At 36.1% G+C, this 18,357-nt stretch overlaps 1 protein-coding gene across 2 annotated transcripts in view; it reads left to right on the top strand.

The window, feature by feature from the left end:
- parn (poly(A)-specific ribonuclease) overlaps window positions 1–17,576 on the top strand; it is an 83,399-nt gene extending 65,823 nt beyond the window's left edge. The window contains exons 22-25 of one of the 2 annotated variants that reach the window (XM_012970508.3): window positions 6,579–6,768; window positions 14,125–14,303; window positions 15,825–15,904; window positions 17,249–17,576. In XM_012970508.3, coding sequence (XP_012825962.2) covers window positions 6,579–6,768; window positions 14,125–14,303; window positions 15,825–15,877 — 422 coding nt within the window. In that variant the 3' untranslated portion in view covers window positions 15,878–15,904; window positions 17,249–17,576. 2 annotated transcript variants of the gene reach the window in all.
- The last annotated feature ends 781 nt before the right edge of the window (window positions 17,577–18,357 follow it).

The raw sequence follows: 18,357 nt of genomic DNA, 5'->3' as shown, positions 1-18,357 counted from the left end.
TTGCTGGTAAATCTAATAATAATAATAAAACACATATAAAGGTTCAGAGAGCATAGGAATGCACCCCAGTAAAAACCTCCAATTTTTTATCCGATGAGAGATTCTTGGGGTTGTAGGCCTTCCCTACCAAAAAACAAGATTTTTACAATCTGCTGAGCATTCCATTGCCACAGGTCTAAGTATATACAAATCCTCCTAAGATCTCTTTCATGTGGCTATGGGTATGCGCAGTATTCGTTAAAGCAAAGACAAGGGGGTTTCATTTTCGAATATATATGAACAGTATGAAGAATATCAAATGTTATCCTTTAACTAAATCCAGAACCCCGGTTTAAAACACGTACCCATATTGTCAGTCTATTTATACTCATGAGAAAAGCCTTTGCATTTTCTAATAATGAGTTAACAGGGAAGAGTGCATACAGGAGGGGAGCACAGACGCCACTCCTAGGAACAGATGAGTCACTTGGTTACTGGGTCTCTGTAACTGACAGCTCTCTGGCATTGTTCCTTTAGTACTCTCCCTCTGGCCATCATTTGGCTGGGAACTAAGTAATCATAATGTAGCTGGTGGATACTTTTTAAACTGAGGCTGCATTAAGTTTTGAATTTCATTTTTTTCCCCTTGCTCTTACACTGTTTCCTTTTTAGCTTCATTTTATGTATGAAAAGGGAAAGTGGTGCCCAAATGTGGCTGTTACAACACAAAACATTTTATAACCAGGGAAATGTTTGTTTTAGAGATGCACCAGATCCCAACATTTCTTGCAGGATTCTGATTCAGCTGGCTATTTAGCATTAAGGGTGAGCATAGGTGAATACTAAGTAGATAACAGGGGTAAAGAAATAAAAAAACTTCATCTGTGTTGTTCTGCCTTTGTTGCGATATTCTAGAATATTCAGAATTTTCTTACTGGGAATTTAGGGGGAATATTTGTGAAAAAAACATCCTGGGTGTTGTCAAACTGTGCAGCGGCCCCCAACTGGTAAGACAGGCACAGTCTGAAGGCCAATTAGGGTCAACACATTTATTGAGGTCCTTGATTTATTTCTTTATTTTACTTCTTAAAGCAACGTTTTTTTAATAGTAGTTTATCTGTAATATCTGATAAGCTATGGTGGTTCCGATGGAACCAAAAAGGGGATTCAATTCAGTGTTAAGATATTGGTTTTAATGAGATACAGTAGGGAATGCAGCACATATAAGTAGGGGACATGTTGGTTCTTGCAGGGAATGAAGGGGAAATCAAAAGCACACTCAACCTCAGTAATTGTGTTCAGCCTTTTCTTGTGCCTTGGCATTTGAGTTGTATGTTTGTGGTTGGATAGGGTTCTTGTATGGTGTGAGTTTTTTGTTTGAGACCATTTTTAGTTTTTTTGGCTAAAGTACAGCCATGTAACATATTATACAGAAAATTTAGGACCTATGTTTTTCTGAATAAAGGGTCTTTACATTAATTTTGGATCACTATACCTTCAGCATAATAAAAATCATTTAAGTATTAAATCCAATAGAACTGTACTACCACAAATATGTTTTAATATCTTAGTTGTAATCAAGTATAAGGTATTATAGAGAAATGTATATTTAAAATTTTTAATTATTACTAAAAATAAAATCTGTGGGATCAGTAGTGTAACTACTCCGCAACATGTTCTGAAATCTTAAGTCACCTGTGGTGTGAAAAAAAAATGTTGTGTTAATTAGGTTTATGGTGATTTTGCCAAGCCACTTGCTAAAACTTTCCTGTTTTAAGAATGAATATAGCTCTTAAAAATGTAAGCATATTAAACAGCAAAGGTGGCAGGCACAGTAACTCATCTATAACTTTTAGTAATCCTGTTTATTGCAGCATGTGTTATACTGTGTATATATTATATTTATATTATATATACAGTAATCACGCAATAAACCCACGTATAATAATGCTTTTGCTGCACATGTACAGTATTTAGAACAAACTTCAAAACAACTGTTGGGTTTTTTTGCTTCTCTCTGTAAGGAGCACCCATGATATATTAACCAGGATATCTGATTATTGGCATGTGACTCAAGTGGTAAATAGCCCACTTATACTGCTGACAATGAGGTTTTATGCAGATTGTTTTCTAAAGCTGCTTTAGGCTTCGTGAAATAAGTAAATAGAGATCAGCAGACAAGACATGGAACTCTGCCAGCAGCCAAGATAACTTGCTCTGGCTAGAACATTTTTTGCACAAACTCATAACTGCACACAGATAACTCGGGCATTTGTACCCTAACTGCCGTTCCTGTGCTTTTTGTATAGGCACAGCTACTATAAGTGCTTGGGAGAGTTTTTCAGGCGATTGTACTCCCTGCTTTTAATTCTATGTATCCCAGACAGTTAAGCTGGAAACTGCAGAGGACACTAGTTGACAGCCAATTTATTTTGCTGATTCATCCATTCTGCAGATGGCTCTAAGCCAAAGCTTGGCTTGCAGATTAAAGGAAGAAAGCTGCAAAGCTGCTGGGACCTGAAGGAATCTTGGTAAATTGTTGCTCTATGTAGGCAGGCAATAAAAAGTGAAATGTTGTTTTTTTTAGTTTCTGCTTTTGTTAAAGAAGACATTTTTTTTTTAATACTTCGGCAATGCAAAAGTGACTAATGCAAGTGCAATAAATAATCCGTGGCCTGTTTGTAAATCTAAAATCCCAAGATTAAAAAAAAAATACCATTCTAATACTTCCATTAACTGTATCTGTTTTGTCTAACATTGAATTAGTGCTGGGCAGTCATCTGATAATAATTATATACACTATTTATAAAACTAGATTTTAAAGCCTTTTTCAAATCCAGCAGGAAAACACCACTGCTTTGTGAGAAAGGAGGGGCATATATCCATTTGGTTCTGTACATTTTCTATACATAGATAGTATTAAATGTTTTCATGTTAAGATTTTATTACTTTTTTTAAATTACCTTAACTTGAAAATTGCTGGTCTACTAAAGTGTGCTAATTTTTTCCAATTTACATTTCACCCTTCTCCCTGCGTCCTTTCACCTGTCAGGAAATTCTGGGATGGCACCCAGGACTAATCAAGGGCTCTCTGTTTTCTACAACCTCTTAGGTTTTGGCATAAGTGTTATTTATTGGTCTGTGCAGAAAAAAAAACTTTCATAGAGGACAATAGGAGACTAAAGTGCTGCTGATAATTGCAACAGAATTTGGTGTTTGAGCTGGGGGTGGGGTACAGTAGGGGTTGTCATCTGCTCTGTATATTTGCTGTAAATACTGTTTTTTGTAATGAACATGCACCACACCAGTAGTAGAGTGGAGTGTGCTTAGGTAGGCAGCTCCACTAATACAACCATAATTATATTATGGCTTCCATACTGGTATTGCTCCACCTAGAAGCTGTGGGGCTGATCTTTCCTGCACACTCAAATATATTTTTAAATAATGCTAGGAACTTATAGTATTCAGTATTTTGCTTTTCCTGGATTCCCATTGCCAGTGACCTGCTTAATGCAAGGGTATCCAGCAAATAGCATTCCAATTGCTCTGTATACCACTAGTATCCTGGGTGTTTTTTTTTTTTTTTCTATCACATTTTTCCTTAACTGTAACCGTTTTTTAGTGTTGCATAACTGTAAAATGACACTGAAACACATGTAGCTGCTGTGATCCCATGTCTTAAGAACTTACCATGGCCCCAAGTATGACCTGTGGACCAGTGAATCAACAACTGGTTCTTGGTATAACCAAATAATAAAAGCTTTCGCCAACCATGACACCATCCGCAATGTATGCAATTTTTAGAGGCACCAAGCTACTGATGTACCACTTGTCTTGTACAATAGAATAAGCTGTTGTAGTGCAGCTTTTGCCTGTCTCTGTCCCAACTACACCTTATGCGGAATGATCATACTAATGAATTCAACTAATGATTTCTATTAAATGTGCAGTAGCCACAACGATGCCTTTTGCTTTTTTTTTTTTTTTTTTTAATGTATAGCATACCATCCCAAATCTGCCAGGCTAATGTTATTTGCTGGCACAACTGCAAAGTAAACCTCCTGGTTTATGTAATGAGACTTAAAAGAAAATATTCAGCATGACTGTTTACATCAGTGAGCAATCTGGAAGGTATGTAGTGAATTGATGGCTTTTCGTTAAAGGAAAACTTTCTGACAAACCTGAAGCAAAGGAATAGTGCTGCCAAATAGTTCTGCGTTCAATGGTAAGGTTCCATATAGTAAATAGCATGAGTTCAGCAAAAGTCTGCATTATTAAAGCTATTGCCATATAGATTATGGGGCTGAACAATGCTTTGTTTTATCACCATTCCTTTTAATTCCATAGCAGTTGTCCGATAGCTTGTAGGCCCAAGTGCAATAGCATTTGGTTTATATACATCCCTGTGTATATATATATATATATGTGTGTGTGTGTGTATATATATAAAATTATATATTGTATGTATGTATGTATGTATATATATTTATAGTTTTGAAATGAGGATTTGTGTTCTACACTTGTTTTTAATGTTGCTTTTTTTCAGTTAACTAGGCGTTTATTGATGCAGGCATGCAGCCGAATGATGTTCACTGAAACCATATTGTGCTTTGTGTATATATTACAGTATAAGTTTCTATTCATGCTAGAATTTCTACTATACATTATAATCTATCCTAAGCGAAACCAACGTTATGGGGCACATTCATTAAAGGAGACACATCCTATAAAAATTATGAATGTACCAGGGAATTATACTCCTCTAGATATAGAAGGATTGTGCTTAAAAAAGTTGTGTTTCTGACTGATTTATTGAGAAATTCCACAAAAACCCCACTAGCCCCGCCCATCTGTGCCACTTCCTGCTGGCTGAATTCTCTGGATGAGCTGGGGAGCCGGCGGCCCTCCGTACCCTGCACTGTAGGATAGGAACCAATCAGCAGCTAGGCTGACCTGATAGGGAACTGAAGCCTGTCTGTGCTTGTGTGAGTGCGGGGCTGTGATTGGCTCTCCCCTTCTTAATGTGCTTCTGGCAGGGACCGTTAGGACACGCCCACTCCATTTCACACTGGATGGAGAAGTGATAGGATCTATAGGGAGCTTCAATAAAGGGGCCATTGTTACAGATAGGGTTAATGTTTAGCCCAAAGGGAAACCAGCACCGGATATTATTCATAATTGCCTACAAAATTAGCGTTTTTCCCATTTATCCAATATGTCTCCTTTAAAGTACGATAGGTCCGATTACAAAAAAATTGTATTTTTTCTAAAGTTCACAACTTTTGCGAATTTGCTACAATATTTTTGTTAATTTGAGCAACTTTTTCGTACTTTGCGACCATTTGTGCAACAATTTGTGCAACAAAATCCTATTTGTCTCAACGAGTACAAAAGTTTTGGATTCATTCATGCTTCGGTATTGTGACTTTCCTTGGGCCAGGTTGGAGATGCAGAGTGCCATTGAGTCCTATGGGAGGCTTCCAGAATCAGAAAGGGTTTCCCATTGCTTATGATCGTTCGGATACAATAATTTTGTGACTTTCAGATCACCAATTGTAAACGATTGTTTCAATTCGAGAATTTCGGATCGTAAGTACGAAATCTTCGTATTCAAACAGAATTTTCATGACTTTTTCAGTCATCAAAAATTATTGGATTTCGTGATTCAGATTCGTACTATAATGAATGTGCCCCTAAGTATACATAACCAGTGTGTTTGGCCCACATAACAGTAGCCAATGCATTGTACTGTGGATGTCCAACCTGCAGTCAGCTTAAATGAGAACTAAACCCTAAAAATAGCTAAAAATATTTTGTATGCTGTTCTTATTTGCACCAGCCTAAAGTTTCGATAGTAGCAATGATCCAGAACATCAAACTTGTCAAAGGAGCTCCCCGTCTTGGAAAGTGTCTGCGACACTTGTATGCTCAATGTGCTCTGAGCTGCTGTTGAGAAGCTGAGCTTAGGGGTTGTAGCTAATTATTAAGCAAAAAATTAGGTTTGTTTGTTATATAAGCTGATGCTACAGGGGTGATTATCACATTCTGATACTAGTTGCACTGGTTAATGTTGCAAGACTACAGCTCTAAGCATTTGCTGGCAAATTGAATGAATTATATATATATTTGCCTTTTGAATACCAAATGGAAGGTTTAAGATTGGTAGACTTCATTACCGCCAGTGGACTTTTTTAAGTTTAAGTTTGATAGACCTTTTTTTTTTTTTTTTTTTTTTTTTTTTTTTTACACTGCACCCTTAAAACTCTTTTCTTATGATGGTGGTGGATAAATAGTAATGGAGTTGTGTTCCAGGGATGCTGGAACAGCCACAATACAAAAGAACTCCAATGGCATGGCTGGCACATGGACTAACTGTGGGTTATTATGTGGGTTGCAGAAGATTATCTGAGTAGCACACTATCTGCAACTGCGGCTAGTTAAAGGAAAATGCAGTGGTGATTTTTTTTTTTTTCTGTTTACAGTTAATTGAAAAATGTTGTTTCAAAAATCCCTTTATAATTCTGTTAGATATCGCTTTTTGACTTTTTATTAAAAATCTACCAGTTTGGAACTTTAAGATTTTATCTTTTTTTGTGCAGCTGTTAACACCAGCAAGTATGCAGAAAGCTATCGTATCCAGACTTATGCAGAATATGTTGAGAAGAAGAACGAAGAAAATCAAACAAAAAGAAAATGGGCAGAAGATGGATGGAAAGATTTGGAGAGGAAGAGACTGAAAACACAATACAATTCCTACATTCCACAGACTCCAGTTTTTTACGGTAACTGGTAAGTACTCAAACACCATCAATAGTAAATTATATTCTGTTTAAGTGTATATAGTTCTTTTAGGGCCACTTTAACTGATATAAGACTGGATAAAGCTGGCAATACACAGAGACCTGCTCATATGGCAAAGACCCAAAGTGGATCTTTGAGCTAAAAAATTGGATCACCGCAACAGCAAAACAGGCCATTGGGGAATGGGTCGAATTGGCATCTAAAATCTACCTGTGTATGGCCAACTTAATTTCCTGTCTGTGCCTTTGGAAAGCCTTGACACCTGTTTTGGAAGGTAAAACTGGCACACCCAGATGCTTAGGATTTTAGTGTTAATTAGACGCACAATTTTCATAATAGATGGACCAGATTTTTGGCTTGCACCAATGGTTATGCAACTTTTAAAATGCATCTAGCTGGTTTATAAAACTCATTCCTATACTATTTATAGTGCTGGCTGAGATGTAGAGCTTTTTAAATTCATGATTGAAAAATGAAAAGGATATTGCCCATGTCTTTAGAACACTTTAAAAACTCAATTTTTGCTGAGCAATTACAAACAAAACACTCAGAATGATCACCTGATCTCAAGGGACGAATACCATATATACCATAAGCCGATCCGAATATAAGCCGAAGTACCTAATTTTACCTAAGAAAACTTAAAAACCTTATTGACCCGAGTATAAGCCTAGGGTGGGAAATGTAGCAGCTACTGCTAAGTTTCATTAATCAAAATTAATACCAATCAAATGACACTAATTGAGGTTGATCGTATACTGTATAATTACTGTACGAGTTTAACTTCAATCAAACTGCAGGGCCTGGATTAAAAGACAAGTAAAGTGTAAAATAAATATAGGTCCATAGAAAGGCACACCTTTATCCACCTTTGTAGAGCTAATTTGCACAACTTTCCACTCATTTAAAATCCTCTGTTTTCAAAAAAAATGCAAGGTAAAGCAAGAATTCCCATAATGCAACACTCTGTATCCAAGACCAGGAGCATGTGCATTTACATAGCATTACTAATAGGCACATGCACAGAAAATAACATTTGTGAGCTTTGTCTATTGCGAGCAGGAGCTCTCGCAAACATTGGTGCAGGGGCACATGACATCACTTCCGCCCAGGCATGCAGAAGAGCGCACAAATAGGTAGCCTGGTGCGGTTGGTGGGAGCGGGAATCACAGGAGAGAAGCAGGCAAGTGAACAGCTGCTTGTGCAGGTCATACTTGTGTGACTTGAGTATAAGCCGAGGGCGACTTTTTCAGCACATTTTGGGTGCTGAAAAACTCTGCTTATACTCGAGTATAACTTATTATTGCAGTTCTGTTTAAAAAATTCTCTGCACAGATCTGTGATTTCTTAAGTTTTCTCACAAACTTGAAAACCTTGTAAACTGCTCTAACTTGATAAACTAGTTGATACATTTATAATCTTTGGCCCATAATTTTGGAGCATAAAAAATGAACATAATTTTATGCAACTTTGCATTTTAAATCAGTTAAAAAATATGCCGCCTTTTCATGATTTTTAATGTAATAGTCTGGTTTTGAACAGTTACCTAAGCCTGCCCCCTTATCTCCTGCTGGCTACTTTGAGACTCAAATAAAATGTAACAGTAAGTTGACTGTCCTCACTTCATCCTCCAAATCCTACAATTCCCTGCACACATGATGTCGATAAGGAAAGGAACATCACAGTGCAATGCGTTGGGGGTTATGTAGCTCCTGCATGTTGTCTGTAAGCTGTGGGGAAATTGTTGCAATTTGTAATATCAGTGTTTTAGTCCCTCCTCCCCTGCCAGGATTTCAAATGATGCAGAAAGAGAAGAACTGTTTTGCAGCTGGATTTCAGCATATACAAATTGTATTTATTCATACTCTTTGAAGGAACTGATTTCAGTGATGGGTATATTAGGGGTTTCTGTGTGGAAAAAAAAAAATTTGTCTCAAAAGCCGGAGTTATCCTGTAATCCCTGAGGCTCATTAAAGTCAGCTGTTATAATTGATATAATATGCTGCATTAATTAATACATGTGGGATGTTAGCAACTATTGTAACAGCTTGCACCACTGCTGGAAGGAAAGTTATCCCTTTAAAGGAATGCCCATCGATTTTAGAATTAGGGCTGAACTACACAGCAGCTTTTGTTGGATGTGCTTTTAGATTTCATCCTAGAAATTATCTGTAACCCATGTAAATATCTGATCTGTAACCCAAAAGGAACACTGCATGCTACATTTTATCGGACAAGTTTAAGTTTGATAGACCTTTTTTTTTTTTTTTTTTTCTGGTTGAAATACATGACGGTCAGATGTTGCTTGCTTTTGTTCCTTGCCTCTACAATCAAACTGTATATTATTTAACTTTTTACAGCATGGAGGATCAGATATTGTAGCATCCCATGAAATCTCAGTTGTAGGGTCAGGTTTTGTGAGACAGATAAATCAGTCTGACCAAAGTCTCTTGTGTGGTTCAGTCCTTAACTGTTTAACTTGCTAAGGTAATTTTCCTACAGAAGTAGCCAGCTATAGATTTAACATATTCCTGCTAGAAAACCAAAGGTTAGCTAGCTCTTGTTAAGCAGGTTTTTTTTTTTTTGGCAAGTCCTGTTTTGCCAAAATCCAGACCTGCCATCAGTGGGTACTTCATTCAAGGGCCCATTGCAGAGACCTAAAATGTTATGTGAGTTACAAAGGAAGCTGGCCTTATGAGTGTTGGTGGGGTTTAAGTGGATGATGGATAAAGTTCTGGCCCAATGGGGTGTACCTGTCGTGGGCATGCATGCGCAAACCATTTTGGGCTCCATTCTACTTGTTGGTATGGTTTTTAACCCAGGGGCCCTGCAAACCGATGGATTAATAATTGAAGGACCCTCTTAATTTAGTATCCCTAATGGCAGCCCAGAAAGAATCCTTTTTGCTTACATGTTATTAAAAGTAATTGGGTCACTAAAATGAAAAGCAGATGTCCCAGTGTGCTTAGCCATGATTGTCAAATAAAGCTCTGTACTTACAACATCACTGTTACACAGCGCATTTTTAAGCTTATTCTCTCCCACACCAACATTTTTCCTGCGTAATAGCAGAATTCTTTTTTATTTGTATTTATTTTTGCAATATGTTTCTTTAGAACAAACCGCAAATGTAAAAACAATAATACTGTTCAGTTTAATTTGATAAAGAACAGGAATTAATATTCTGGGAGAACAAGCCAAATGTCTCTAACATTTAGAGCAATCATTAATCAGGCCTTTTCCCTTTTGAGCAATACCTTGATGTACGGACAATCTGTACAGGGAGTAACATTTATCCGGTATAACTGGGCAGTATATCTTTTAATGCAACATCTGGATTGCAGATGTATAAACTTTGCATTTGGGTTTATTAAGTAGTTATGAAAGATAAGACACTGAATCTTTCCTTTGTAGTGATGTCTGATCAAGTCTGTACTATGCTAGGGACATAGGTGCATATGTAGCCTCCCGCTAACATAGCTAATATTGATATGTGCATGATCTAACATAAGGCAAAGATTCCTTCCTTCAAAAATAGGTCATATAGCATTTGTGTTTCGTAGAGAATGCTATACAAGTGGACAAGTTTTCGTGCACACTTTACAATGAGGCAGTAGGAACACTCATCCCATCTAAACTTGCTGCTTGTCATAATGCAGGCCTGCTACTAGCAAGAAATCATTATGTCCCACTTGTACACTGCCATATACCCCACCCCTTCAAACACCCAATCATTGCGTAAATTGGTGCCATATATGCAGGCCTAGACTGGCAATCTGTGGGTTGACAGCCACTGTTTAGTGGGCTAGTGGGGGGCTGTTGTGCCTCTGTGTAACTGAAATGCCAGGGCCTAATTTTGAATCCCAGTCCAGGCCTACATATATTTATAATAGTTTATACCCTTATGTTTATTTTTCCTCACTATGTGTACATACACCATTTACTACAAATGAAGAAAAAGCCAAGAACATATCTACCCTTGTGGTCACCTAATTCACCTTACTGTAATGGGTCTTGCTGGCTAGTAATGACAATGCTGTTAAATCTCCGTGATCATGCTGTCTGTCTTATACACTGGGACTAGATTAAATGCATTCTGATTGATTTGTTTTTAATCATTTTGAGTCTGTTTGGTATCTACCTCCAGGCATTGTTTTATGTGCTTTATCCATCTTATATGATCTCTAATGCAAATGTTTCTTTTTTACATTGCTAGAATTTTCCATCTTATATTTGGTTTCCTTCCCACACAATTTACTGCATGCTCGCCCAGCTGTACAGTCAGGATGGTCTCACCAAAATGCACAATGGGTATTTGTCAGTTTTCAAACACTCCATCCTGCTGGTTCTCCTAAAAGAGGAAGAGTTAATAAACACGTCCTTTTTGTTGGATGAGAATCAAGTTTGTTTTATGTCTTGTCTGCATATGGAAATAATAAACGGCTGCAGTGGCGATAGTGTTCGTATTGTATCTGCTTACCGTTTGTTTTATGCCAAAAATTTAGGACTGTACTGGGATTAAATGGCAAATGACTGCATTCCAACCACTGTTATTACAACGAATGCCTTGTGAATTAGTAGTGATGAAGCTTTTAACATGTCACTGTCTATTCATACCTGGTTTCTAACATAATCCAACAGCATGTTGAGACTTTTTAATTAAACAATACTGGAATTAGGAACTTTCAACTCAGCACTTTTTATTTCATGTCCATGTGATTGTTATACATCAGATCTCTAGTGTTCTGTAAAAAAAAAAAGACATTATTTTATTTAAATTTGGTTTGACAAGGCTTAAAGATAAGTTTTGGGGGTAGGGGGTTATATTTAAACGTTTGCAATTGTTGGTACATGATCTGTAGTGGTTACTACACTAATCTGATGCAGTGGCTACATTTAAGCCTGAGAAAGCTTGCTTCAGTGGTTCAGTCATGGTAAAACATTCATGGACAAAGTTAGAATGCAATGAATTATTTATAATATAAAGGGAAAAAGGATGTAATATATAAATCTAAATTTTAATGTAATACACAGTTATAATTTTTTTTAATAAAGTAGTAGAATAGGAGTGTATGCTCAAAAATGTGTAATTGGGGCTGTTAAAGTGTGTCTTGGTCCCCATTTCATGATATATCACAAGTTCATGCTTAAAAATCCCATGGCTGGGAGCAGGTACTAATTATGTTTGAATATGACAGAAATAAAACTGTAGCAGGGCAAGAACAGACTTTCTTCTCAATAAAGAACAATGAATATACAGAGAATTAAAAATAGTGTTATCATTCAATAACTTGTCGTTAATCACGGGTAACAGTGGCTCCTAATACATTAAGTTTGACAGTGATATGTCTGCATAATACATAATTCCTCTGGTTTGTTTTCTCATGTAAGCATAGAATCGGTTAAAATGTTTCTGAGCTATAAAATCCTATGCATTTTTAATATTTTACTTAAAGGAAAATATTGTGGCATTGCATATTATGTCTCGTGGAATTATTGCTGGGAAGTTACAGTAAATTTACAGTAATCTACCTCTGCTGTACAGTGCTGTAAATATATAGTTGGTCTGCACGCCAAATATTCGTATTTCTCAAAGTGCAATATTTCATAATTTTCACCAGTGTTTCGGCTCCTGCTTGGAGCCTTTTTTTAAGGTTCAACCCTGAGAAATGCCCTTAGCAGAAGCTGAAACACTAGTTTTCAAGATTTTTTTTTTTTGTGCACTATCAAATCAATATAGTGATAGTTGCATGGAAGTGTTTGACATTGTTATTCATCCCTGCGTGCCTGTAATAAAATTTCTTGTAAAAACAGCTTTAAGAAAAATAAGCATTTGAGCCCTATTGGATCCAGTAACCTTCTCTATGTAATATTTTCACATTAGTTTTCCTTTGCTAAGCTGCTAAGCACTATTACAGAAAGGACACTCTATAACTTAATGCATGGCGCATATATAATATATATATTAGTCCTATTGCAACCAATTATACTTGTTTTTAAACAGCAGACCAGGTATTGCTACCTGTTGATATGTTGCTATGGGTCTTTACACATGGCAAAGGTTGTGCCACTCTAATTGCTTTACCCCTCGCCTGAGTGTTTTGCTGTTGCTTCACAGCCAAGCTCAATATAAAGAACCTGCTGTTTCTAGGTGCTTTGTGACGCTGCATCATTTGACAGATATACCCTGAACACAGCTTTAGGAATTGGGGATTTGGCAGCTCGACTGTCATGTATAATAATTGCACTTCAGTTTTAATTAGAGGGTAGCTTGTACTTTTGTTCTTTGGCACGGATAGGACAGATGTCAGGGGTTATGCTGTCCCAAGGTACAGGCACCAGTGCTAGGAAAGGGTTAGACATGGCATAAATTGTTTCTGTACATGTCCAAAATCTGATCAGGGAACTTGACTCCAGTGGCCCCAAATGCTTTTTTTATGATTAGTTTGAAATTTCTGCCTCCTATTAACAATTTTTCATGTTTAATCAAAAGGTATTCTTCTCTGGGAAGTACTTTATCCTTTCCTGAAATTCACCTTCATAAAAGGCAAACTTTTTAGCTATGTGCTGTAATATTTAGTGATGCACCGAATCCAAGATTCTGTTCGGGATTTGGCCTTTCAGCAGGATTTTGATTCAGCCAAATCCATGCCTCTGGCCAAACCAAATCCTTAAATTATGTGACTTTTTGTCACAAACACGGAAGTTGAATTTTTTTCGCTGTGAGCTGCTCTCTTTAATCCTTCCGTATTGTAATTTACATTGGCAGGCAGATCCACTGATTTGGCAGGTTACCGAACGAGTGGGCCAATGATCTGATCAGACAGGCGGCCCTTTGCAGGCCTGTAGGGAGAGGACCTCATCAATGCACTGATGCTGACCTGCCCATTAGATATCTGGAAGGGACGGAATCTGCTGCTTATTTCTGCCCGTGTGTGGCTTGAGATGGTGCCTATTAGCAGATTAGATAAGGCACAGAGAAGCAGAATGTTGGCATTACCTATTGTATTTGAATGATTGTGGATTATCCGCATATGAAAGAGTATACTGTTAGGTAAATGCCTACTGTCACTGTAAATTGCTTCACGTCTAATCTGTAATTGTTGTTGCTATAAGCACAAAGATTGAATCAAATTGTAATGAGTTATAGTTGTTTTGTGTGTGGTTCTTTTCTGAAAAACACTTCCACATGAACCCAAATGTTACAGTAAATAAACTCATGTTCCTGTTTATTTTACACAACAATTGATGAAAATGTATAAAATATTGATAATCCAGTTTATACACTGCATTAAAGAATCTTTTAAGAAATTAATAGTATATATCTTGTTACATTTCTCACAGTTTTGTTGCTCCAAGTTATGCAGTTAAAAGAAGCATGAGCCCCATCCAGGAGGAAACTGCCTCTGAAAATACTGAAGAAGTTCGTGCTCAAGAAGATGATCCTTCCAACCCTGGTGCTACAGAGCAGGGGAAGAAACCCAAGAACCACAAAAGACAGAAAACCGACTCTACTCCCCCAGGTACTGTTTAACTTTATGTTGAATAATAACCAGATTTGCCTTAAAGGAACAATACAACCAAAAAATGATTTTTTTTTTTTTTTTAAAGTAATTAAAATTGAATGTACTTTTTTTTCTGCTCTGGTAAAGCTGGTGTGCTTGCCTAGAAACTATAGTTGTAGCTGGAATAATCTGAAACATGTTATTGAGAGTTTCAAATTCCAGGAATGCCATCTCTCATAGACTCTATTTTATTTTAATTATTAACATTTTTTAAAATGATTTCTCTGTAATAATAAAACAGTACCTGGTAGCTTGGTCCCAGCTAAGATATTAATCCTTATTGGAGGACAAACCATCCTATTGAGTTTATTTAATGTTTAAATTATTTTAGTAGATTTAAATTATGGTCGTCCAAATTACAAAAAGATCCCTGAGCCAGAAAATCCTATGTCCCAAGTATTCTGAATAGCAGGTGCCATATCTGTATACAAGTAAGCCATGGGGGCAGCCATACAAAGGAGAAAAGGCTCAACTTACATATATAATCTCTGTAGAACACCATTAGATTCTACAGAGCTGATGTATTATCTGCTGTGTAACCTGTGGCACGTTCAATTTTTGGTGCTGCAGTTCCTTTAATGGTGTGTTTATTAAAAGGTATGGTAGGTTATAGCTGTCAGAAAAGGAGCCGAATGGATATAAAATATACATATTATAATGTGTGTGTATGTATGTGTATATATAAATATACAGGTATAGCATACGTTATTCAGAAACCCATTATCCAGACATTACGGAAAAGTTATCTGCAATAGAGCTTATTATAAGTGAATAATATAAATTATAAAATATTTATAAATATTTTATCTGTAATAATTAAACTGTACCTTGTATTTGATCCCAAATTAGATAGAATAAATCCTTATTGGAGAAAAAACAAACCTATTGGGTTTAATTAATGTTTAAATTATTTTATAGTAGAGTTATGGTATGGAGATCCAAATTATGGGAAAAAAAAACCCTTATCCCCTTAATATCTATTGTATAATATATAAATTTAAAACCTGTACCTGTGAATAAAATTATAAAAATACTTAGTATAGCTACTCTGGTAAATATATGGACCAGGCAATAAAAACAGTACAGCTTTAATGTGATCAGTGCTACTTGTCAGGTTTTCAAATTCACAGCTAACATATATACAGATAATTTACTGCATTATTAATGCCCCAAATCAGATGTACATCAATACACCGTGAAAGCTAACCTTAACCTTTGCATTTACATTGTGTATATATAACATTACAGGTGCTGGAGCAACTCTTCCACATTTATGTGACCATTGCTAAATTGGATATGAAAATATGGCAATATGCCAGCACATATGGTGGGAAGATTAAAAATAAATCTAGAGTGCTCACTGCTACTTATTTAGGGCTTTTAATAAGGTAACAATGCGAGAATATTAGAACGTTTGAGTAAATGGCATCTTTCTGATTTAAATAAATCTACCACTCATTGCTCTGCTTTTTCTTTCAGAAACCAGTGACAGTGGCTCTTCTGTCCTTTTTGAAGTTCCAGATACTTGGTAGCATTGATGACAACTAGAAGACTGCAAGGTTTTGCAGGCCATACATCTATTTAGTTTAGATATGGATGATACTATGCAGCTTGTGCATTGTTGCTTCCCAGCTACACTCTTGACTTACAAGAAGCACAACTGAAGGACTGTAAAGTTTATTTGTAAATGAATGTCCCTCATGTTTATGGGAATATATTTCATAACTTTAGGGGAATAGATTTGCTCCTGTACTTACACCAGGCTAAACATTTTTGTTTGTAGAGTAACAACAAATTGTGGCCAGTTTAGTAAATTTTTAGTCAGGTATTCTGATCAGCCAGTAACTAAACTAGATGGTCTTTGGCCTTCAGCAATGCAGCTATTCATTTCATTCTCACACGAGCCCAAACTGATTCATTTGTGGGTAGAGCCAGACTTACTACCTATGACCTACATATGATATTTGTTCAACACCTCAAGCAGCCAGTGCTGTGGAGAGCTTCAATTAATTGTGTATACGTCATAACCTTGACATATAATTGATTTGGCATTCTTATTATAAGTTCTAATAATTTAATTCTTGCTATGTTGTTGCTCTGTTTACATATTAATCACACTTAAGAATGATTGTACAGATATCCACTATGTAAGTCTTATCTCCTTTTGGAAGGGTAGCACATGCTTTACTGCATGCTTAAAAGATCTTAATGTGAAATATTTCACTGGTCAGTAATTCTGAATACTTGTAACTCAAGTCTTTCTACTTTGTCAGATTGGTGCTTTAAATATTATTGTGCCATGGGTTCACCAAGTGTCTATGGAAATCTGAAAAACAAACTCGAGCCACAAAAATCTCAATCTGTTGTAGTACTTCCCACTTCTATAGACCACTAGTCTTCAATGCTTTGGACCACTTTGCTTTTCTATGGATGCTTGGTGCCAGCATTTGCTACCAAATGTTTGAAGGATCTTTGTGTAGAATTGCAAAGCTGGATAATCCTGAAAAAATAAATCGAATCCGTAATTGCCTATACAGGTTTCCTGGGAAAATATTTTAACTGTATATGTAAAATTGTCGGTTTGTTTTACTGTCATTTATATATGTATTAAATGGTTTATGGGTGTTTGCAATGTGTTATAAATATATATTTTGACTTTAGCCTATAAATTTATAATTGTTTGGTCACCTGATATCACATTATTTCTACACTTAGACCTCACTTTTTCCATCAGGTTAAATTTAAGGGATTTATGTCACTCATGTTGGCAAGAACTGCATTTGCCACGTGACAAGTCTCACTACAAAGTTTTGATATTGGTTGTGACTTTGTCACTTTCTTTTTAATAATACATCCATTTTTATGTGTGATTTTCTTTTTTTTTTTTTTTTCTTCATTTTTAGAAACTTCTTTTTCAGTTCACATTGCGTCTGTGTGTGTGAGTGGCTGTGAGGCGTAGAACTAATGGGACAAAGAAGGTTAAAGATGAACTTGAACACCTATATTGTAAAGTGTGTTTTGTTTTGTAAAACAGTTGTTGGCCTGTGTAGTATAATTTAAAAGAAGGAAAACAAATAATACAAATGAGATTGCAACGGCACCAGCCATTTATTTCTTGAGAAGAGATCTACAGTGGTATTCTCTATTTAACTTTTTGTATCATGGAAATAAAAACAAAACTCAAATGTATTTCCATAAAATGAACATTAAAGAAGTCTTTTGTATAAACTACACGTGTGGTCTGTTTGGTCAGTGCCTTACTCTGCTTAATTAATTTTACCTGGAATATTTAGTATTTATAGGGATATTTGTTACTGCAACTCTGCATACCCAGACTACAGGGAGGCCTGTAACTATCAGAATTCAAATTTGTGAAATCTTTTTCTATTTCAAATAAACCCAAATTTAAAAATCCAAATATTTAAAGCTTTATTTGAATAGAATCATGGAAAACTTAAATACCTTGAAATTGGGAGTTTACAAACTCAAAAAAAAAAACTTCAGACTTGAACTGAATAAATACTTTGCATTTTGCCTAGTACATATCCCATTGACTTCTACATGACCTCACAAGCTTTTAGATCACAACGTTTTAATGTTGAGTTTTTATAACATAATAAATTAAAATTTGAGCGTTAATTAATCAGCCCCACTGTGTAGTTGGTACCCTGATGAGAGAATGATTTTGAATTGGCATCCTCCACTTTCTATGTTTTAACATCTTTAGTCTTTGTGCTGGTGTTTTTGTAAATATTTAGGGGGAAGACACACAGAGCTACTAGTAGCAGCTACTTTTTCACTGCTACTAAACTCCAGAAAATACCCTGCCATAGACAGTACTAAGAATTGCCTCTGCTAAAACACACGTAGAGACCGCTATCCGTAAATGATCAACATTGTCTATTTTAGTAGCCACGACAAGTAGCTGCTACTGCTACTAGCTCATCCTTAATTTAATGTTTCCATAATCACATCATTGCTGAATGAACTTGAATTTGAACTTGAATTCATT

This window comes from Xenopus tropicalis, chromosome 9 (genome assembly GCF_000004195.4).
Source record: "Xenopus tropicalis strain Nigerian chromosome 9, UCB_Xtro_10.0, whole genome shotgun sequence".
Taxonomy (NCBI): domain Eukaryota; kingdom Metazoa; phylum Chordata; class Amphibia; order Anura; family Pipidae; genus Xenopus; species Xenopus tropicalis.
Note: the sequence above shows the minus strand (reverse complement) of the source record. Positions and strands in the feature narration are given on the sequence as shown.